Source organism: Ammospiza nelsoni, chromosome Z (genome assembly GCF_027579445.1).
Source record: "Ammospiza nelsoni isolate bAmmNel1 chromosome Z, bAmmNel1.pri, whole genome shotgun sequence".
Classification (NCBI taxonomy): domain Eukaryota; kingdom Metazoa; phylum Chordata; class Aves; order Passeriformes; family Passerellidae; genus Ammospiza; species Ammospiza nelsoni.
This window is the reverse complement of record NC_080669.1, coordinates 42,947,276-42,970,683: the sequence shown is the minus strand read 5'-3', so window position 1 is coordinate 42,970,683 and position 23,408 is coordinate 42,947,276. Positions and strand designations below refer to the sequence as shown.

Here is a 23,408-nt window from a genome sequence, read left to right as displayed (position 1 = left end):
GTAAAGCTGCAGACAGAACACAGAACATGGACATGAGCAGGACTTTTTAACCAGGGTATAAACCTTCACACAGTTTGTAGAGAAGCCTTTAAAAAAGAAGAAATAGGCCAATTTATCCCTCAGATACAGAGATGCAATCACATGAACCAGGATTCATGCACATACCTATTTTAAATTATTCCCAAAGGATGCATTCTCTCTCTCTCATCCTCTGTACAACTCCTCTGAAGTCAGTAATACAGATCCTGGCTCAGCATGTCCAAAACACAGCCATGAACACACCTCCTTCATTTACTGTAAGTTCAGGCATGCAATCTCAAAAGCAGTTAATGTCTTTAATGCCAGCACACAAAGATGAAAATATTTCTGCAACTGATCCTAAGGCAGGGTGTTATCCCATCATACATAGCTGCTGCTTTTTCTACCCATAAGGCTTTCCTTTTCTTTATTAGATTAGGCTGAATATTGTAGACACATCCTCACTTCATGTCCTTCACCAAAGGAGCTGAAGGCAAAAGTCCCACTGATTTAAGACCTGAGGCTGAATTAATAATCCCAGTGCTTCAGGAATTCATTTAGAAATGGAGGCTATATGGTGTTTAAGGCAATAAGAGAAAGGAGCAAAACACACCGAGTTCATGTTACGTGTACTCCAGAAGGTCCTTTTTGTTCTTTATTTTTTCTTGTAAGCTGACTTTACACTCTATAACCAACGAGTAAATTAATTATTCCAAAGGATCCAAACCAAAGGATGGCACCACTTATCCATTTTTTTGTAAGTCCAAATGCATTAACCAGTGAATTGATGTTGTAAAGTCTCAGGAAGCCCATATCTGCCACAATTCCCCAAAGGACAGGTAATATGATGCCTTTTCTTGTTGCATCATATTTTAAGGTGAAGGAAATGCCTAAGTGGTTTGCTTGGCTTCTTGGCAGTACTTTACAGCTTTTTCAAGGGAACATCTCATACTCAAGAATATTCACCACTTACAGCCAGAAAAGAGGGTGGAGACTTGGAGAGTTTGCTAAAAAACAATTAGCAGTAATAAAACAATTATGCATAATATTCAATACCATATACCACTTGACTATGGGAACTTGCTTAACTGAGGTGGCAATGCCAGGCTTCTCTACACACTCCCTCTCTGTACTGAGGTTGTGCACTTTCTTATTCACGTGCTGTCTGCAGCTTCCTGACTTCCTCAGAGCTGAAGAAGTTTAACTCAAACACTTATTGCAAAAAACAAAGGCTGCAGGTCACTAATGGAAACAAACAAATGTTAATGCATTTTCCCCAACAAAATGAATAAAGGAGTTACAATTACAAGAGCCAGCTCACATTCCTTACAAAGTTCAGCACGCCTCCTAAACCTTAGACCATCCTGGGTGCTTTGCTCCTACATTATCACTAGCACAGTAGGACTGATATTCTTCCATGTATTTTTAACAGACAGAAACCCACAATTTTATTCTATTCTCCTGTAGAGATATATTCTGGCTTGTATCCTTGTATGAACAAATGACTCTGTATTCATTATACACACTGCAATACACACTCCCCAATATACCATTCATTCCCACATGAAGCAAGATTTTGAAAGAATATAGCTGCTGCAAAAGCATGAAACCTCAGTGCAGATGGCACCCATCTTGCAGACCATCTCATAGCATCCTGATTCCTGCCCCTTTCCTGAACAGAGTTCCTGTAAGGATGGTGTTAAGGATGGAGAAAACTTTTCTGTCTGGAAACTGTTTATGGAGATGCCACCAAAACCTGTGGATTGTAAGATTCATACACTAACTTACTCAAGGACTTTAATATAGCTGAAATCACAAACATTACTTTATACCAAGTTCTGGTTTAGAGTCCAAACCCTGAGGTGTGCGAAGAGCTAGGCAAATCCCAGACAGAAAGTTGGACCCCCATCACAAAGCCAGGTGCAGATGATTATGGAGCAGCCTTATTGCAGGCACAATGAATGATTTTTCTCCCTCCAGTAAACCTGTATCTTCTACAGACAAACAAGGAAGGCCATCAGCTACCAGGATACACCAAGGTGTTGTCCAGCTTTTCATTTCTCCATGACTAGAGTCCTCTTGTGCATTGCATATCAGGATATGGCTTATAAAATATTTCTGTAATGACAGCAGGACCTTTATGAAAATACTGTTCAGCTCAAAGCACAGCAGACCATGCAGCAGTGAGCTCTGAAGGCTCTGAGGTATGTTGTGCTGTACATCTGCAAGGGGAATTATATTTTCAACACACTACTTACACTAAGCTGCCTTCTTGAGGACCCCAGTCAACCCCCATGTACACAAAAGATTTTTCTTGCTTGAAGCAGCATATGTTTGCAAGAAGGCTGTAGCATCTAATGCCACATAGCAGGCAGGCTGGGAAAGAAGTCTTTGCCCCTGAGGCCATGAAGTGGAAGAGCTGTAGCAAGGCAAACACTAGGAACTGCTCTCTTCATATTTACACATACATATGAGAAATATAATCCCCAGATGTATTTCAGTTACACTAAAACAAATCTTGACTTTTAAAAATCTTTTCAAGTCTCTGATACACCAGCTATTTGCCCATTTGGATGGCGTGTGCAGTCATTCGTTACATGAACTGCAAGAGATAATCCACTCCAAAGTTATTTATGCAGTAGTATGGTTTGACTTTAGTGTAGTCATGATACAACCAGATGTGAATCAAAAAGAGCTTCACTCTGCAAATAACATACAAACAAATATGTTATGACATGGAGGAAACATGGGAAATCAAAGATGCTCGCTTCACTGGAGGAATCATTCATGTTACTGGAGAAAACTTAAAGTATTAGGCTAATAAATCAAAACTTCATTTCCAAGGGAAGAAACAGCAATCAGCTTTTTCATCATTTTTGGATGGAGCTGCTTGCTGAGGTTTGTATCTGCACAACAGTATTAAAAGCACAGCACACAGTACCACCATGAACTAGCAGGTCTATAAACATACTTTTTCAAAAAAAAAATCAGAATATTTTAGAAAGCACAATTTCAAATTCGAAGGGTGCCGCGTACAAACGCAACTTTGCATTTTATCAGTCCTTTTCTATGTATATTTCACCGAGAAGTAATTGGATGTATAAAACGCTACAAACGTGGCATAAAACGACCAATTCTCCTCCTTACATAAAAGGTTAAGCTTGTAATTACACGATTTTGACATATCGTTTTGTAAAATTACTGATTAACTACGATCCTTCGATCGGATTAAGCAGAAGTAGCGCTTGTCTTCCTCTACAGCCGCGCCAGCTTCTTTGTAAATCAAGTTCCGCTACGGAGGGAGGGGAAAACCGCACAAACACGCGAGCATGTGCGCATGGGGCGGTGAGCGCCGCGTGGAAGAAAAGCTTCTTCGGAGGCAGCCCGGGCGCAGCGCGGGTTTCGGCACGCCCGGACCGGGGGAGCCGCATCCCCCCTCCCCGCGGCAGCGGCGCTGGGGACACGCCGGGGAAACAAAGCCGCCGCTGCCGCCGCGCCTCCCGGCCCGCTCCCGCCGGGAGTGCCGCGCTCCGCCGCCCCGGCGCAGGCTCTGGCGGCAGGGTCGCACCGCGCCCGTCCCCGCCCTGCGGAAGAAGGGCCGGGCGGGGGGGCGCGGGGGCTCAGCCCGCAGCACCTCGCCGCTCCGCGCCGCCGCAGCGCCACTCACCGCGCCGCCCGTGCCCCGCCGAGCCGCGCCGAGCGGTGTGCGGGCGCGCCGCGGCGGCAGCAGGTGCCGCGGAGGAGGCAGCGGGGGCGGGCGGTGCTGGCGAGCCAACCGGGGCCCGGCGCGGCGCCGTGAGTCACTAGCGAGCGCTCAGGGCGGCCGGGCGGCTGCTATAAGAGCGCCGCGGGGACGGCCTCCCCCCGTGTATGTCTCCGGCTGCTGCCTCTGCTCCTCGGCTCCCCGCCCGCAGCGCCTGCCTGCCCGCGCACCCCGTCCCCGGCGTGGCGATGCGGCTGGACCGGCAGCGCGGAGAGCCGAACCCCTCAGCCGGCAGGCGCGGCGCGGAGCGGAGCGGGGTCCCGCGCTGCTGGGCGCTGCTGCTGCTGCTCGCCCTTGGCTGCCTGCGCGCCGCCGCCGACGGTGAGTGCGGGGCCGGGGGAGTGGGCTGGGGCCCGCACCGCCGGGGCGGCTCCCGCCGCTGCCCCCGCGGCGACGCCGTCTCCCGCCGCCCTTTACTTTTGCCTCGCTCTCGTTATTTTCTCCCGCTCTTTCGGACTGCCTGCCCGCTGCCCCGGGGGAAGCGGGGCGGGCCCGGGTGAACAGGGGGGCGCTGCCGCCGCGTCGGCCCCGCCGCCCCCCGTGCCGGGCGAGGCGCCGCCTTTCCCCCGGGGCCCCGGGCGGCGGGAGCGGCGAGGGGGGACCGAGCCCCGGGAGCCCCCCGCCCGCTGCGGGAGGGGCCCGCCTTCCTGATCGATACTAAGGAGGAGGGTCTGAGGGGCTGAGGCTAACGCGAGAGGGTCGGGGAGGATTCGGGCTCTGTTGTGGAGGGCGAAAGAGAAGCGCTTGGGAAGCTCGCGGCGTTAAAGGTGCTGTCAAACTGCGGTGCAACTTAGGCTTTGTGTTATCCAGCGGTGTTGGCATGGCTCTAGTTCAGGGTCCGGAGCAACCACCGTGAGGGGTCTCCACCTGGTGGCAAGGCTGGGTCCTGCCGGCGCCGGGTCCCTGCTCCCGGGGCTGGGCGTTCGCCAGTGGCGCTGCTCGTGGCCGGCTCCCGGGCTGCCTCGCGGCGTAGAAGCTGTTGCCCGTATTGGCAGAGGTTTAAAAACGACCATCCAACTGGCTTATTTTACTCTTTAGTGGAGGAAATAATCATTGGCTGACTCCTTTCTTCCCTGAGGAGCTGAGCTTCAGCCTGCTCTCCTAGGTAGGAGGAGGGCAGTTGGAAGTCTGCATTGTCGTATTGCTCTTAAATTTCCTGACTATTGTCCTAAAGTAGGCCTAAGTGTCTGATCTTGGTAGTGTTTCCTATAACGGCATGCGGTTGTTTAGACACCAGGTATGTTGGGTAGAGCCCTGTCAGCATGTTGTTGTATCCAGAATTCATACAAAGAGAGGGAGGAGAAATGTCTGCTAGTCACCTCTTGTCTCCCAGTCCTGTAGGTTGCTCACGTGCCTGGTCACAACAGACATAGTTAAATAGTTGTAGAATGAAAGATCAAGCTGGCTGGCACTGAAAATGCTACTTCACTGTGCTCAGAAGTCATCTCAAGAGATACACAGTGATGGGAGTTAGTAGGCTAGCTAACCAAGTTATTCTGATTGTTCTTTCAGTTTGAGTTAGTGGCCCCATCAGCTCTCTTCTGCTACTAGTTGTAATTGCCAGGGTCTGGGAGAAGTCTAAGCTAGTTCCTATATGAGCTCTCACAAGGTTTCCCAATCACAGTCGAAGCTTTTCTGGCACTTGGTGTCAGATGACAGTACACAAGTGTCACATGTTTGAAGCTGCCCAGACAAGTAATCTGGCAACTTGCTTAAGGGGCTGAGACTAACAGTGATAGCAGAGATATGGAGAAAGGTAGTTTAACTGGGGTAGCCAGTGTAACTGTGCTCCTTCACCCTACACCCATTGCTGCTTCTAGTAAGGAGTTATCTGGGGAACAGTAAAACAATATGTGTTAGCAGTCACAGGCTCTGATGTTACTGTTATCAACATTTTTCAGCCTAAGATATATTCCAATGAAGAGAAAATGTGTGAAGGTGCTTCTACTGTAAGAAGAGCACATAAAGAGAAGCTTTACATTTACACATCTTCAGGAGCAGTAGCAGATGCTGACCTCTACCTTTGTGCACCTGTGTAGGTGTTAGGTCTTGTCGATTTTTTTTACTTGTTGGTGGGCTAAAAGTAGTACCTCTGACATTTCACTTGGTATTAGCTGCAGAAGCAATGTTATATTCTTGGAACGGTTTGTTGTTAGGATTGTAATTGTAAAGTTACAGCTGTTGCTCCAAGCTCAGCTCTGGTTTCTGTTAGTTTTGAGTGTAGCTTCCCTGTAGCATTTGATCAAAATGGTGTTACATTTGTAAGTCACAATGTACTAGGCAGCCTTAGCGATCCTTTTCTGGTTATTCTAGCTTGAAACAGAGTAACTAAGGGCCATGGTGTTATTTTGGGATCTCCTTAGTGGCAGGCTTAGTCTAATATCTCTGTATGCTATTTTGGGAAAGGTTGACTGTTCTCACTCTGAACGCCTGGATGAGGAAGTCCTGAAACTAGCAGGAGTTGGTTGTTGTTTCTTTTATTTCATGCAGTAGTACAGTAAAACCTGAAATATGTCACCAGGGCCCACAGCTCTAACCTTCTTTTAGAGGTTGCTGGACAACAAGATACCAGGCTTACAACAAGCTTCTAATTGTGGCACCTACTCCCACTCTTAGGTGGCTGGGTGTGCTGTCTAGCACAAGGCAAGCTAATTGACTGGCAGCTCATGACCAAGTAGTAGTAGCAGCTTTACAAAGCCACGCTATTAGAAAGCACATGCTGCTGTAATTCCCAACCAGAAAAGGAAACAAGGGAATGGAAATAGTATACACAATAACTGATGTTCTTATTTTTGGTACTTTTTAAACATAGTTCCCATTAAAAAAGTTGTTAACTTTGTTCTTACGACTGGGTTACTGCTCTACTCCCCCCGCAAGGCTACTAAAACATTAGCAGAACTCAGTAAGGTGCTTTCTTACATCCTTGCTCATGGATTTACATGAGACATTCAGCAGATAGAATTGCTCATGTTCTTGCTTGTACTGTCCAGCATTTGAATACCTCATGCCTGATGGCTAGCCAGTATAATGTAAAATGGCTGAGTACCTTCCTTCTGCTTGGAAACTGTCCTGCATTTTGCATGTCATACTGAGAGGACATAAAAATAGCAAATAATACTCTACTAAAATTTGATGCCCTTTGAATGCCAGGACAAAGCACTCTCACTAAATGATGCAATAAACCAAGAAGGATCAGGAGTCTTGCATCATGCTCTGGGCATGTGCAGCCAATACAATCTTACACACTTGCCTGCGTGCATTAAGTGGAACAGCTCTGGCTTAGCTGCTGAAGATGCAGGCTGCTGCTTTTAGTGACAGTTAAGCAGGGCTTCCAAGACAAAGCGCATTCCCTTGAGGGATGGGGTCATACAGTTGTAGAGCTGAAGATACACTGAAAAAGGCACTCCAAGGATCTTGCAGAAAGCAGTACCTTACTCAAACATACTACCAAACCAAGATTTACCAGTTGTGAGACAATGGACTTCATTCCAGAAGGAAGTGATTAATTACCTTGCTCTTTCAGCATCACACTTCTTTTAATGTATACCAAGGAATGTCTCTGGATGCCGCTTTTTGAGGGGTAACATAAAGCATGAAAACTTGCTCAGCTACAAAGCAGTTATCTAAGCTACCTTTACAGATGTCTTGGGGATTCTGCTGTAATGTGTTAGCAGCAGAGCATTGAAATGCTAATCTGGCTTGACATTAATCAAATTTAAACCCAATTTACTTAAAGTTTGAAGAGTTTTGAGAATGTGATGCTAGGTGCAAGGCAGCAAAAGTAATTTTGGGCATGAATTTTTGTAAGCTTGACCTTGCCTTGAAGAGGAAAACTGAGTGAGAATAACACTGAGACTGTTTGCTGCTGTTTGGCAGGTGAATGGCTATGGTGCTTAAACTTTCTTGTACTGTGAAAAAGCTTTTGGCTTTACTTTCATAATCTAATAAGGTGATTGCAGAAATTTGGAGCTCATATCTGGTTTTGTGTTGATGTTATGCTCTTGATTAGGCTGGGTAGCTTCTTGATCAGTGGGGAAAGCAAGAAGGTATTGCTTTGTGGGAATCTATAAAAATCAGAAGGTTTTAGGGAGGTGGTAAAAAAGACATCATAGCATTGCTTAACAGTATTGAGGTGTATTTTTTTTTTTTCATTGAAGGTGCAAGAGCAAAATGTGAAGAATCCCAGTTTGCATGTGGTAATGGACGCTGTATTCCTCAAATCTGGAAATGTGATGGTGATGAAGACTGTTCAGATGGCAGTGATGAGAGTGCTTGTGGTAAGTAATCAAAATAATACCTCTGTAGTAGTACTTGCTAGCTGGAAGTGGGGACTTAACAGTAGATAGCTGGAGAGATACTTTCCTGCCCAGCACTTCAGGCAGTCAGAACAAAAGGACAAATTTCTTAGAATAACCACTATTGATTCCTTGTATCCATCTGAGGCAATTGAATTTTCCTGAGTGTTATCTAACTCTCCTGAAATTGGCAACTGAGACAAAGCTTGTGACCAAAATTCCTCACTTGTGAGAGTGATGACTGACAGGAACAGAATATAAGCCTGTTCTCAGTTGTTTCTTGAATACATAATAGAAAATGTTTGCTATTAGCACTCTGCTGTTGGCTATTCCATGGCTAAAAGCCCTGTTTTATATGTGGAAGTAATTCTGCTGTGTCTCCTATAAACATTAAGTCTAGCTTTGGCTGCCAACCTTTGCTTTAAGCAGGCGTAGAAGCCAAGACAGATGACTAGATTTACTTGGAGACCAGGCAAAGCATACTCTATATCCATCACTAGTGTGGTTGAACTGCCAGTCTCCTCAGGCAGACCTAAACTATTACCCTAGAGTTACATAGTACCATGCTTCTGTAATGACAAATCAAATGCCTTGACTATAAACTCAGAGTTCAAAACCTAAATATTAATATCAGCAGACCTTATTTTAACTTAGGTCTGTTCAAAGCAGCAGCTAATATAAACTAACCGGCTTAGTCGCCTTAGCAATAGTGGTCCTTCAGTGCCTGATTAGATGAATATAAATGCTTCTCTGTACACAGAGAAATATTTGACCCCTTCCTACTCTGTAGGAAGTGGTCAACAGCACTGTTTACTAGGTTGGTGGGGGGCAACACCAGGCATCCACAAACCAAGGACATTGAATAACTTTCTAGGGCAGCAAAGCTGATCGCTGTTAGCAATAAATAAGCTAAGCTCTGGTACCTAAACAAGTGTCTTTTTCTCCCTTGCAGTGAAGAAGACGTGTGCCGAATCTGACTTTGTGTGCCTCAGTGGTCAATGTGTGCCTAACAGATGGCAGTGTGACGGGGATCCCGACTGTGAGGATGGGTCTGATGAGAGTTCCGAGCTGTGCCGTAAGTGAACCTGGTGTGGCGGTGTAGCCAGGCCTCTGGGGAGGAGCATTTTGACTTCCTGCCTGCTTGCAGTCTGGCTCTCCTCCTGAAGCAGGGATGAACTTGTCTTGGGGAGCACCTTCCTAAGTGCTTGGCCTTGTCAGGGTCTTGAGGAGACTTTTCACTGCAGTATAGATCTATAGTATAGAAAGTGTCATTTTCCTGTATCAGTAGGATCCACAGTGTGGAAGATTTCAGCCCAAGTCCTAGTGCACTTTGGCATTACTCCTCCCCACTACTACTTGTTGTAGCTCAAGCTGCTACAGTGTAATCAGCATGCAGTCACAAAGCTACCGCTACAAAGGTACCCTTAAAATATTAATCTCTTAGGAATTAGAAACATCTTTTTTAAACTGAACATTACAGAATAGTATAGCCTTTTCCATCAATTTATACAGATGTTGGCATCTAAATAATTGCAACTTTGTCCAGACCTGAAGCCTTTCAGTCTCAATTTTCAGCACAAATGCTGATACCCAAGTGGCTCCTAGATTGAGCTAAAACTTTTTTTCAATAGACACAAGAACATGCCGGGTAAATGAAATCAGCTGTGGTCCTCAGTCAACTCAGTGTATCCCAGTGTCCTGGAAGTGTGATGGTGAAAAAGACTGTGACAGTGAAGAAGATGAACAGAATTGTGGTAAGGAGAGAAATGGCGATTGCATAACTCTATTTGAAATTGACTTGTCTGGAAAGGAGCTACCTGGGCAGTACATCTGGGAAGATAAATTTTTGATAGTGTCGATACCTCTCCTACATTAATCTTGTTTTGCAGCTACTTAAAGCAAACTTTTTGTAACAATCCTCTCTCCTGCTAAATTAAGAGCTACAATAACGTAAGCTTTTTAATGCGTGTCTTTTTTTCTCTGCTAATTTTGGCAGTAGCCATAGGTATGTTTAGTCACTTGGCAAGCCAACTGTCAGAACTTGTTTTCTGGAGAGTTCCTGAAATTGCTGCTTACATTAACAAATTGTCTCCTAAAAGTGTAGCAGCAACTTTTAGCAAAGAGCATAGCTAATCTACCTTATAGTCCTATCCTGAAATATCTGTGGAGCTGGATTTCTGATGTTTGGGTGGCTGGGGCAGCGGGGAGGGAACTTCAGGCTGGTATGCAAGTAAAGCTGCCATTGCAGCATTAAAGTCAGCATTCCTGGCTTATTCAAAAGAATTTGCATACATTTGAGTTTTCTGAGGTGTCCTGAGACATACTTGCTGTAACCAAAGGCACAGGGCTGGCTTCCATCAGAACCACCTTACATGGATGGCCTAATGAGACACAGGTCTCCAGAATTTTGCTGTGTGTCTGTGGAGTTGCCATCTTACTCAACAAACTAATGCCCTAATCTACAAGTAAATCTACAGGCAGTGTTTCTAAAGAAGCTGATAAAACTATGAGCCTAGGCACACTGAGCTATTAGCTACATTGCTATTAAACCAGCATAATTTGTACTGACATAAATTGCATGGGTGTGCTTAACCTTAGGATCAACTCAGGCAAGACCTTGGTCTGTTATCCCTACTGGTCCAAGCAAATGGGGCACTGCTGTCCTGGGGACCAGCACAAAACACTTTAATTTCAAATTACAGTACATGCTGACCATCAGACTACCTTAATCTTAGTCTGTACTCTTGAGTTAGCATTTCTTTTACCTTCTGTCTTTGGTTCACAGTGTTAGACCCTGTTTTCTGAAAGACTTGCAATCTGAAGTGCAGGACAGCCTAGCTACTTCAAAAGGTTATTTTCACTCAGTAGTTCAAATCTGATGCCAATCACTTACAATGTCCAAAGGCAATGAGGATGGTCTGTGGAACTCAAGTGTCCTGTAGGTGGTCATTTGGGCTTCCCTTGTACAGGATGCTGATATTGTGTCAGCTAGCAGCTGAAAAACAAAATATCTTCACACAAAAGTCAGCCTTCTTGTGACAATGTATTAATCTCTCTTACTCCCATTACCCCAGGCAATGTGACTTGTAGTCCAGCAGACTTCACATGCAGCAGTGGGCAATGTATTTCCAAGAGCTTTGTCTGCAATGGTCAAGATGACTGCAGTGATGGTAGTGATGAGCTGGAGTGTGCACCTCCTACCTGTGGAGTTCATGAGTTCCAGTGCAAGAGCTCGACTTGCATTCCCCTCAGCTGGGTGTGTGATGATGATGCTGACTGCTCTGACCACTCAGATGAGTCTCTAGAGCAATGTGGCCGCCAGCCTGCACCTTCTGTGAAGTGCTCTGCCAGTGAGGTGCAGTGTGGCTCAGGTGAATGTATCCACAAAAAGTGGCGCTGTGATGGAGATCCTGACTGCAAGGATGGAAGTGATGAAATCAACTGCCGTAAGTTCACTTGGTCCTTCTCTAGGAGGTACTGCTTGACTCCTCTTTTATTTCCTTTGCTTCAGTAAACCTCAGGAGTAAAAGTCTGTAATGACTGTGTCCTCAGCTTCTCGGACCTGCAGACCAGACCAATTCAGATGTGAAGATGGGAACTGCATCCATGGGACTAGGCAGTGCAATGGTGTGAGAGATTGTCTGGATGGCACAGATGAAGCAAATTGTAACAATGGTAAGTGTGGAACTGAGCAAGAATAAAGTCTTTGCAGAATATCTGTTGAAGTTGGGAGTCACCCTCACAATCTTCCTTATGTCAGTTATTCAGTGCTCTGGACCTGGCAAATTCAAGTGCAGGAGTGGAGAATGCATAGATATCAATAAAGTGTGTAACCAGCAGAGAGACTGCAAGGACTGGAGTGATGAGCCCCTCAAGGAGTGTAGTAAGTGAATAAACTCTTTGCACAATGCTGATTACTAGATATGCTTAGATATAGCCTCTGAGTTTTCAGATGTCAGCTGGAATGCCCATTGGCACTTCTTGGTGGCAAATTTACAACTGAGACCAACCTAGATAATAAGCTAGTTTTATCATAGCCAAACTGGCTGATAGGATGATTTCTTTGTAGTCAGGAAAGCACTTGAATGCATTAGAAACATAAAACTTCAGGAACCTCAATCTTTATTGCTGCCTGCTTGTAACACAGAGAAAGTGCTGGTAGCTGAGTGAACGTGAATTTGGGGGGGTTCTCTTGTATGTGACTTTGAGTGCCAGAAGAGTTTATCAGATGTGACAGGCATTGTTAGGAAGTGGATGTGTACCTGGAAAAGTGCTCCGTGGCTAAGACTATAAAACTAAACAAGAATGCCTTCTCAGAAGTGGCCAATTCTCTCTTCTAGACATCAATGAATGTCTGGTGAACAATGGTGGATGCTCTCATATCTGCAGAGATCTCATTATTGGCTATGAATGTGACTGTCCAGCTGGGTTTGAGCTTCTGGACAAGAGAACCTGTGGAGGTATGTATCTAGTAGTTTGACATGGCCTCTACTGGTGATATTGGAAGTGACCATAAATTAAAGTTTTGTTTTTACAGATATTGATGAATGTCAGAACCCTGGTATATGTAGTCAGATCTGTATCAACCTGAAAGGGGGCTACAAATGTGAATGCAGCCGTGGCTATCAGATGGATCTTGCTACTGGGGTGTGCAAGGCAGTTGGTGAGTGTTGACATGACTTTCATATCTCCACTTTAAAATGAGTCAGCAAATGATGCACTGTTTATACTACTGTGGTTTTTACACTATTATGGTGTTACTGACCACTACTAACACTTCAAATGATGCCATGATACAGTACTTAAAGCTGCCTGACATAAACTGCTTGTGTCTGCTCCCTGGGCAAGAGGATCCTCCCCATCAAGTTGTGGAGGGAGAAAAGGATGAGGTATGGTACAGCCAAGACCTCTGTCAGCATCTGCTAGCAAGTGTGGAATGGCAAATACTAAATATGATGACTCTTAAAACTTTCTGTAAAAGAAAAGCATGTGACTGAATATCCAGAAGTATAGATAACAAACTCTTTTTACAGGGAAGGAACCAAGTCTAATTTTCACCAACCGCCGGGACATAAGGAAGATTGGCCTTGAGAGAAAAGAATATATTCAGCTTGTAGAGCAGCTAAGAAACTCTATAGCTCTAGATGCTGATATTGCTGAGCAAAAGCTTTACTGGGCAGACTTCAGCCAGAAAGCAATCTTCAGGTAAATGGGCTTAGCTTCTGAACCTAGTGTACCTAAACCATCCCATGGTTTTACCCAAGTAAGACCTATTTCTCTAGTCTCTGGTAATGAAAACTAGATTCCTGGTGTTCTAAAGACAAAGTACCGTTGATGCAAGCTCCCACAGCTACCAATGTGTATGCCTGTTGCACTTCCTAGTAACTGCTGCTACATTTGTACAAAAGGCACTCTGTGGAAAGTCCCACATGCATCTTCTGCCTGAAATCTTGTGCAGTATTTGCTGAGGTGTGCCAAGGGATAGTATCTGCAGTGGAAGTGGTTGAAAGCAAGTAATTCTTGTCTTCCAGTGCCTCTATTGATACCCGTGATAAAGTTGGAACACACATCAGAATCCTGGACAACATACACAGCCCTGCAGGAATTGCTGTTGACTGGGTTTATAAGAACATCTACTGGTCGGACTCAGCTGCAAAGACCATTTCAGTGGCTAGCCTAGATGGCACAAAAAGAAAGGTTTTGTTTCTCTCTGAGCTGAGAGAGCCAGCTTCTATTGCTGTAGATCCTATTTCTGGGTGAGTATTTGTCCAGGCTCTTTTAAAAGAGTACACCTACCAGCTACGTGTTCTGATAACTGACTTAGGCAGCCTTTGTTAGTTATTGGTCATAATAAAGAGTGATACTACACAGTACTATAGTGCATCATACAACATAAATTCTGCTTCACAGCTTTATGTACTGGTCAGACTGGGGTGAGCCAGCAAAAATTGAAAAAGCAGGAATGAATGGATTTGACAGACAGCAGCTTGTGACAACAGAAATCCAATGGCCTAATGGAATTGCTCTAGGTATGTTGAACTTGTCTCTGCCAGAAGTATTCTGGAGCTTAAGCAATTTTTTTGCTACAAAAGCCAAGGTCATTCTTCAGAGAAGTATTTTCAGCTTCTGAGAAAGGGAAGCTTCTGTATGCCTGAAGACACTGCAACAGGCATCAACACTTCTCAGATACTGAAATAGTAACTTTTCCTGAACTGCTGTATATTATAGTTGAGGCACAGGCCACATAGGCATCACTGCAGCAGCCCTCTGTATGCTGGAATGGTAAGAAACTAGGGCAACACTGCCACCATTCTCAAACCTGTGCGTGTTTCAATTCTTGCAGCGAGCTTTGGAGGTTTCCTCCATGTGGACACTAAATGTATTGGTGTTTCCCCCCTCCTAGATCTTGTAAAAAGCCGCCTATACTGGCTTGATTCCAAACTACACATGGTGTCAAGTGTGGACTTGAATGGCCAGGATCGTAGAATTGTGCTGAAGTCACATATGTTCCTTCCTCATCCTCTTGCTCTAACCATTTTTGAGGTAAGAATGACTTCCTGTGGTCATTGTCAAAGATCCTCTTCTTGCTGGTATGGGGCTGATAGCACCATGGAGGTAATGGGATGCAATGGCATTGTCTTCTAGGACCGTGTGTACTGGATTGATGGAGAGAATGAGGCAGTCTATGGTGCCAACAAATTTACTGGAACTGATTTGGTTACTCTTGTGAACAACCTCAATGATGCACAGGACATCATTGTGTATCATGAACTTGTTCAGCCTTCAGGTAATTTCAATACAGTTTATAGTTAAGTGAGTGCATTCTTGTAAGAAGCCTGCCCTGCCTGGATGGTGGCAAATGTTATCCCTTCACTGTACAGCTGTCCATTCTTACTCCTGCTCTTGGAGCTTCTAATATAGGTAGCCCCATGGGGGTTGAGAGGACTAGTTGCAATTGCTCTTTCTTGGGCAGAGCAGATATAAATCTATAACCAGCTGAGACATGTAATTTTACAAAAACAATTACTGAGCAAATACTTCAGCAGAACACCTGGAGCATGAAGGCTCACTCTTGTTCACTCCTGAATTGCTGTACCAACAGGTAGGAACTGGTGTGAAGAGCACATGGCAAATGGAGGTTGTAGCTACCTGTGCCTGCCTGCTCCTCAGATAAATGAACATTCTCCAAAGTACACCTGTGCATGTCCAGCTGGGTACTTCTTACAGGAGGATGGTCTGAGATGTACAGGTACTGTAACACAACTGAGATCATTCCCAGGATGAATGGTGAAGGAGTATTGAACCATTAGGGGGAAGGAAATACACCACTATAGGCTACAGCTTTGCTAAAATTAATCTGATGTAATTAATCCTGGAGGGGAGGTCCTTATGCTTTAATGTGGCCCTTAGAGTCTGTAGGTGCTGTTCAAAGTCCATGCTTTGCTTCTGCATCATCATCATCATTTGCAACAGGATCTTGTACCTCCATGGCTTTGTGCAGACAGCAAGCACAAGGACAAAGCATACTCAGCCTCTTACAAAACAGGGGTATAAACTAACATGGCTGTACCTATAAATACACAGATCAAAAGGTGATTGGCTAATGCTGCTGCCCGAGGAAGCTTGTACCTCCCTTTGAGTATGCTGCTGTACTAGAGTTGTCACTACTGACTATGCAGCAGGCTTGCTTTGTCCTGTGGAGTGGAACTAGAAACTCCAAGGCACCACTGACTGTATTGCATATTGATTCTGACTGCTACAGACTGCTAAATGCAAGGATGCTGGCCTCCCTTGGCTGCTCTACAAGGTTGCTATGGGTATCAAAGGCTGTACCTAATCAGTAAACTTGTAAAACTAAAATCTTATTCAGAAAACCTGAATGTGAGGGGTGGGATGGCTTGTGACTGTTGTGACTTTAAATGCCTGTAATTCATTCCTGATTAATTGCCTGGCCTTGTTCTTGGAACTACTTTTCATCAAGAACTCTCTGCTGAGGATGTGCTAGTGAAATAGTTAAAGTCAGTGTTCCCAGTGAAGCTAACAACCTGCATGATCATTTTTGCCATCTGCTGAACCTTCACTACCATGGCACTCATAGCAAAGCCATTGCAGAACTTCAGGATTAACTGATCTATAATTAGTTCTTGATCTATAATTAGTTTCAGGTACTGGAACAACTGTGGCTTACACTGAGGCTAAAGATACCAGCACAACAGAAAAATCTCCAACTGTTGGACTAGTTCCTGGAGGTACTGGTCCCAATAACTCACACTGCTAAACATTAGAGAAATTAAATGCAAACTGACCAACTAGCCCACATGGAAGCTTTTTCCTTTGCATGCAAGTAGAGAACACAGGCCAGATCACTTGTGTAGTGTAGCATCTGGAGCATGTGTTAAACAGATTTAGTTCACATAGGACAGTGTGGAATCTGTAGGTTCCATGAAATCCCAGGAGTGCTCAGTAAAGGCAAACAATAAAGAAAGCTTCCAACTAATACAGAATGAAGCATGTTAGGCTGTTCTAGCAGAGAAGCTAATCAAATAGGAGCTTCTGGGTTTGGGAAATGCTTGCATATGACAATCTGCCAGCCTGTCAGTACGCAAGCTCACTGCGTTAAATTCTCATGCAGCGTTCAACACTAGTGGTACAACCTCTGAAGTAACGGCAGCTGGAAGAACATCAGCAGCTTGGATCATTCTTCCTGCTGGTGAGTAGAGCATTTACTAGCTTTTTGGGCCCCATATTGTGGGACAAGCCACTCTTAGGAGCTTGACCTGACTCTATTCCATGTTTGCAATCTCTCTATATCCTTGCAGTATTGCTGATGATGGCTGCAGCAGCTGGTTACTTCATGTGGCGTAACTGGCAGCACAAGAACATGAAAAGCATGAATTTTGATAATCCAGTTTACCTGAAAACTACAGAAGAGGACCTCACAATTGATATTGGAAGACACAGTGGTTCAGTAGGACACACCTACCCTGCAGTAAGTAAACCTATTATGTCTGAGACTCCAGGTTAATAATTGGAGTAGAAAGACTGCCAAATGATACCTGAATTGAATTTAGGAGAGGTCTCTGCTTTTGAAAGCTGCTGGCTGCAGGCACTACTGGGTTGAACCAACTGACAACTTTACCCTATAATTAAGGTTAAAGTTCTGGTAGGTAACTAGTGTCTGTACCTAGGATGGAGTAATCTGTGCTGAATGTGGTCACTGGCCTGCAGAATTAGCAATGATGTGTGTTGCTTTGTCTTTTATTAGTGCAACTGTAGCTAACTTGTACTTACTTTTTTTACAGATATCTGTTGTCAGCACAGATGATGATATGGCGTGAGCACTGGATCAGCAATCACTTTCAGTTTACTTGTGTCTTACACTCTTTGGGGATAGTAACCAGGTTTGTGGCTGAAGGACTTCCTCCATTCTTGGAAGAAAGAAGATACTTTCTGTATTTATGGAACACTTGTGTAAATAGTTATTTTCTACAGCTTAACAACTCTGTAAATACCTGTCCACAACAATTCAACTGTTAGTGGTTACAGTTTTATCAGTAACCCATGGGTTGGTTAGTCAGTAACATCACTGACCAAATATAAAGCACTTTCCATAGAAAGCCATATTCCAGCCACAACTTGTAACATCTGTACATATGTCTATAGGCCACTTGTAAATAACTATTGGAAAATCACTATCAAGCACTTTGAAATACTTCAGATGTAAATTATTGTACACTCTTTTTCAATGATTGGGGCAATGGCAATAGGATAAAACGGGTTATTATGATTGCCAAAAATTTGTAAACATAAGTAATTTTATATGTACAATTGCTTCAGTCTTGTCTGTTACCTCCTAGAGGTCTACAAGAATGAATGATCTTTAAGAAACCACTGTAAAACTCAAATGCAGCCAAGGGGATAAAAATAAAATGAGTCAAGCAGTTAAAGTATTGTTCTTGATTATTATGTTAGCACTGAAGTAAAATGATGTATCTCCTAAGTTGAAAGCTTTAGTAGGCTGCACTATCACTGCCAGCCAGATCATGAAGTATTTCGTCAATTATTTCAGCAGCATTCTAGGCACAAGTGTCAGGTAACGTGTTTGTTCTTGAGAGTAATGGTCTGCACAGAGTAATGGACAGTGTGGGTCTCCTGTTGGAGAAGCCCAGCTGATCTCGTAAGTTAGCACTGACACAGGCGAAAATGACGCAACTACTGCTACAATATTTTGAGAGGCAGCACTGGCAGACGTGCAAGATGGAGACAGGTCAGAGCTCACCTCTCCAGGTGAGTGTGAGGTCCTTGCAGCGCCAGGCTATTGGCAGTTACTCCCCGTAACTTTTGTAGTATGAGGTGCTACTTGACTGTTGCTAATCCTTCCCCCTTCAAGGTAAGAAAAAAATTGTTTATGGTGGGAGGGATGCAATTTCAAGGCTAAGACATAATTTGGAAGAAGCAATAATCTCTTGGTTATGCTTTTGTGATGACATATTAAATCATTCTCAATCAATCCTGTCTCTAAAATAGTAACAAAAAAAATCATTGAGTCAGAACTTGGATCAGTTCCTAGGCTTGCTTCTAATGCCTGTTCTCATTGCAGTTACAGCTGGGGTCTGTTCTCTTAATGTTCTTCTTGTATTGTGGACTCCTTTATTAACAGAGGAGGACAGCTGCCAACTTGTGCAGATTTAAAATAAGTTGTTTCTAGCAAGTTCACAACTCTTCGAGGAGTTGAAGCTTCTAACCAGCTATCTCTGGCAACTCTTGACTGCAGGCATTTAAGATACCGGGAACTCATGTGGACAAAATTGTCTTGCAAAGATTAGAATGTCAGGGGGCCTCTATAGTTTCTGGCTAGCAATACTGTATCTATTTTACCAAGTACCTTTTGGGATAAAGTGCCTTTCATAGCTGTGTAATATGTGAGGTTCATTAGTTATGGGGTAGAATTCAGCTTTTTCAGTTAAACTCCTAACTCTGGATACTCTGAAGTTGTAAAACAAAACATAATTCTCAGTCAGATGGTTAATTATAAATTCACATGGCAGCTACTTACAGGCAAAATGCTCTGCCTTCCCAGTCTTTGTACAGAACAGCTCTACTATTTTTGATTAAGTTCATTGCTCTTGCCAGTATCGTATCAAATAGTATAAGGAGAAACCAGTAAGACCAATAAAGACATTTCTTCCTGAGGTTAATATTTATTTGATGTAGCAACTCAAACATATTTTGGGAACCCGAGGTAGTTTTTACAGACACTGTGGACTCTAGGAATTTGTTTTCTGACTTTACTCCAATGTGCTGAACAAAGAATAGTGCCTTGAGAAACAAAATTTATTCCTATAGTTTAGAGGGGACTTAACACTTTACCAGATAAAATTTATATGGCTTCATATAGCAGGAGGGAGGAGTGGGGAGTATAAGGCAATAGCAGGAAATTATACAAGACGGCTTGTAGTTATTTGCAAATGTTGTTTGGTTATTAGTCTCACTAGGTTTATTCTTTCCTGCCCCTCTTCATTTTTGTGTTATGAAATCATTGTTTACTTGCACAGCAGGCTTGGATAGTGGTGAGAGATTCCTTCTGTAAAAAGAGATCCAGCTTGCATTGACAAATACCATCCTCTCTTTTTTAACAGTTTTTTTCCCATGCCATCTCCAAGTGTTTGACCCTGTTTTACTCCTTGTCTTATGACTCCTCTGGCATCTAGTGAAGGTGGCATGGCCATACTGAGCACTCCTACAGCAGCACCCTGTGGCTGTGCTGGTGTCCACTGAAGGAATTCTCAGTCATCATCCCAGTGTCAGCTCCTCTGCTGCAGTTTTGTGGTATCCCAGAGCAATGGGACATTAATAACCTCTTTGGTCAGATTTCATTATTAGGTTGGTTTTATGTTCCTCCTGAAGAATTTTCTGCTTATAGATACAAAAATATGACTGTAGGTGGTCATTGAGGTAGTATCAAGGTAATGGTATAGTATTGGCTTCTCAGAAAAATAAATAAGCCCTCTGGTTCTAAATACTGTCTATTTCTGTTCAGAGTCTGCTGGCCAGTGTGACTGCAAAGCTAAATTTAAATCTTGTAAACATGCAAATTTCTCTCAATACACTTCCTCTACCCCCACATTATTTTCTGCCTCCTATTTGATCTGCCTTTTTTTTTATAGCACTGTAAATATTTTACATTATTGCTCAGAGGGAAATTAACATAAAGGGAATTGATGTTGTGTGTGTGATTTTCTTCCTCTTCTGCACCTTGTTCCTCTACAGCTAGCTACAATACACCTTTTCCAACCCAACTTGTATTTGCCTAAATTTTTAATGGACATACCTTTTTTCCAATCAGATCTTTCCTGAAACAGCAGAGATGCATTTATCTATTTTTATGTAAGTGCTGAACCTTGCTAGATAAGAGAAGTACAAAACCAAAAACTTAGGCTGGAAGAAATAGTGTGAGAGTCCTCAGATAAAGGAAAAAAGCATACAGCTGCAGAAGCTCTCTTCACTTCACAACCTGGATATAAGTGGAGGTCTGCCAGTACTTTCTGTAGGTATGGCACAGCATGTCTGGGAAGAGATGTGCTCGTGTTCCTTCTTTGAGCTGCCTCACATCAGTGGTTGGTATTGTCACTTACTGGAAGAAGGTGTTTGAAGAGGTTGGTCTGCTCTGTTGAAGCAAACTTAATACATTCCTTGCTTGCTGGTTTTTGCTTTTCCTCTCCTGAAAGAGCTTTGAAATTTGCCCATATTGATGAAAAACTCTTCAGAGCAGGGGAGGGACAGACAGGCTGTGCAATCAGGCTGCTGAATATCCAGGCTGTTAAACATCTAAAATAAAGACTGCCTGTGGAAAGAATGATTGTCTTAATTCTCCTTGCACAACCCTAGTTGGGACACTTCCACACCACTGTCAAGCAGAGGAAAATGCTTCATATCATACATAAAACTTCCCCCCATCCCAAAAACCTAAACATGTCACTGAAAGCTAAGTTCACTAACATACTCTTTGCTCTGTAATAAATTGCTTGAAGATAGGAAACACTAAGCATTAAATCAAAACAAATGATTGTGAAAAATACATTTCACAGAAATGGATTTTTGCTGTGCAATGTCCTTTGTAGAAAAACTAGATGTTTTTAAGGTAATTTTTTCCCTCCTTCCTAAGAAGATCCTTTCCTAGATCCTTTCCTAGAGTCAAATTTCAAAATACATGGAAATGTTATATCATGTCAGTGCATATACTTGAAGCTGATAGGTAGATAGCAATGTAAAAAGATTAACTTAACATTCAAAACACTTGTTTCTTTCCAGTGAAAGTATTTTTGAAAGGCTGATCATTGAATACAGTCAATGCCACAATCATCTAGAAACAGTGCTGCATGTTCTAATGTCCCCTTTGTGGATGTGTGCAGCTGAGAAGTGTGGTTTGGTTTAGACAGTTTATTCCTTTTTTGGACCCTTAAATATGACAGGTCATATGTGCATTTAAATGAAGACTTTCTCAAAAGTTAGATTATAATTCCACAGTGTCTTGTGGCTGCTACTGTCTAAGTTAGAAATGCTGTTAGTTTCTAACTTTTTGGCTGGTGCCTCTAGTGGTAAAAAAATTTAATTCTATTAGCTTTCTACAAGTAATGATCCTTAATGAAGCTGCAGTACAAAATTCAAGTTACATGTGCTATATTCATACAGGAGCAATGTGGTCATTCTAGTTTTACTAGAAGGTTTCACTGATTATTCTTTAATTAGACAGCATTCAACTCACTGCCCCTCTTCTTTTTTTGGTGGAGGAATAAGTGGAAGTCATTTAGGGGCAGAGGGTGAATGGTATCTGTTGAATTTATGTGTAAGTTTTTGGTTATGATCCACACACATTATCAAATTTCTGGTGCCAGGTAAAACCTGGTGATTTTGTAATTGTAGCATACCTATATCTTGTCTCAGAAATAGAGTTTGAAGAATTGCTTGGACAGAAGTGGGTGGCTGGCAGATTGTAGCATATAAAGAGCTATTTCTTCATAGCCCTTTGTCTTTCTGGCAGCCTCCACTGCTAGTTTAATTTATGTAAGTGAATATGGAGAAAGAAAAGTTGTAAAACTGCTTGCTTACAGAGAGCATAATTCAAATGGTGTCGTGAGAACTGCATTTCAGTATTTGATGTAGTGCATCCATCTGAGAGAAAAACCACTCAAAAAAGCCATTTTTCACCATCTTATGTTTCAGATGCAAATACCCCCTGACTGCTGAGGACTAATGTTTTGTTAGCTATCTTTGTCATTTGAATGTCACAGGCAAGCAGTGGATGGTCCCAATTACATGATATCGCATAAGGGTCCCTTGCTGACCATCGAGAATCTCTGTCAGAAAGCTGTTTAGTGCTCCCTGTATTAGCACAACAGACATGACTTTCACTAGGGGCTACCCCAATGCTTTCTTTCAGTGCTCAGCAGTTAAGAGGATCCACTCCAGAGTAGGCCTCTGCAAGTGGCTGTGACATATAGCTTTAATAATTAGACCTGACATTCATTTTGCTCTTCTCATCTGACACTTCAGTAGCAGTTAGTTAATTTAACACTAAGTAGCAGTTTTTTTACATGGTACTGTAGGGGCAACTGAGAAAATGAAACTGCCTTTAAATTACCTCAGAATAGAAGGAAGTCACACAGCCAGCCTTGTCATTAGGAGCCTAACAATCACATTAATGAATCAGTGAAGAATTGAAATAATCACAACTTATGTAAATCAGTTATCTCCAGAGCCTGTTGGCCTGTAGGGAAGAAGTGAAGCTTCCCTATCTGCCTCAAGAGACAGGGCTGAGCTAGGGGTCTGCTGTGAGAAGCTCGATCCTCATCAGAGACTATTCCAGTACCTCTGGTGTGCTTAAATATGTGGCAGCTTCCCCTTTGCCTGCACCTCCTCTTTCAGTTGTTTTTGAGAAGACTCTTGATGCTGTAAAATGAGGTCTTTAGTGTTAGCCATAGTTCACAGGAAGGAATCTGGCCCAAATTCATAACAATCAGAAGCAATCACATGGCTAAATCCAGGAACAAAAGCAAGATATGCAGAAGCCCCACTGCTCATGTTGCAAAATGTAGGGCAACTGAAATAGCTGACAAAGTCTGGGAGGCATCCATTAGGCCTGCAGCAACATCCCTAGGTACTCCTTGAAGGAGGAGTCCCTGTCAGCAAGTCTGGGTCTTATGGAAAGTCTCCAGTCCTCTTCTGAGGGCAGCATGCAATGCCTCATCCATCTGTTGAAACAAAGGATCAAGGACTGATAATCAGGCAGAAGGACATCCTATGATATTTAAGATTTTCAGAAATTAATATTA

General features: G+C 43.3%; 1 protein-coding gene across 2 annotated transcripts; it reads left to right on the top strand.

Annotated features, from left to right (window-relative positions):
• Positions 1-3,888: 3,888 nt before the first annotated feature.
• Positions 3,889-18,023, top strand: VLDLR (very low density lipoprotein receptor). Of its 2 annotated transcripts, XM_059492347.1 has the most exons (19): positions 3,889-4,102; positions 7,939-8,058; positions 9,029-9,151; positions 9,708-9,830; positions 11,151-11,522; positions 11,629-11,751; positions 11,837-11,959; positions 12,417-12,536; positions 12,614-12,739; positions 13,110-13,281; positions 13,608-13,832; positions 13,987-14,105; positions 14,480-14,619; positions 14,722-14,863; positions 15,179-15,325; positions 16,236-16,325; positions 16,709-16,786; positions 16,896-17,065; positions 17,379-18,023. In XM_059492347.1, the coding sequence occupies exons 1-19, from the start codon at positions 3,889-3,891 to the stop codon at positions 17,412-17,414; spliced, it is 2,763 nt and encodes a 920-aa protein (XP_059348330.1). In that variant the 3' UTR covers positions 17,415-18,023. The 2 variants fall into 2 exon arrangements, with proteins under 2 accessions (XP_059348330.1, XP_059348331.1); XM_059492348.1 differs by lacking the exon at positions 16,236-16,325 and having other exon boundaries at positions 3,916-4,102.
• The last annotated feature ends 5,385 nt before the right edge of the window (positions 18,024-23,408 follow it).

Excerpts from the sequence above, each read along its gene's own strand:
- VLDLR (XM_059492347.1), top strand. The coding sequence starts at position 3,889 with ATGTCTCCGGCTGCTGCCTCTGCTCCTCGGCTCCCCGCCCGCAGCGCC. Across the intron at positions 13,282-13,607 it reads AGCCAGAAAGCAATCTTCAG|TGCCTCTATTGATACCCGTG; the intron begins GTAAATGGGCTT and ends CTTGTCTTCCAG. Across the intron at positions 15,326-16,235 it reads GGATGGTCTGAGATGTACAG|TTTCAGGTACTGGAACAACT; the intron begins GTACTGTAACAC and ends ATCTATAATTAG.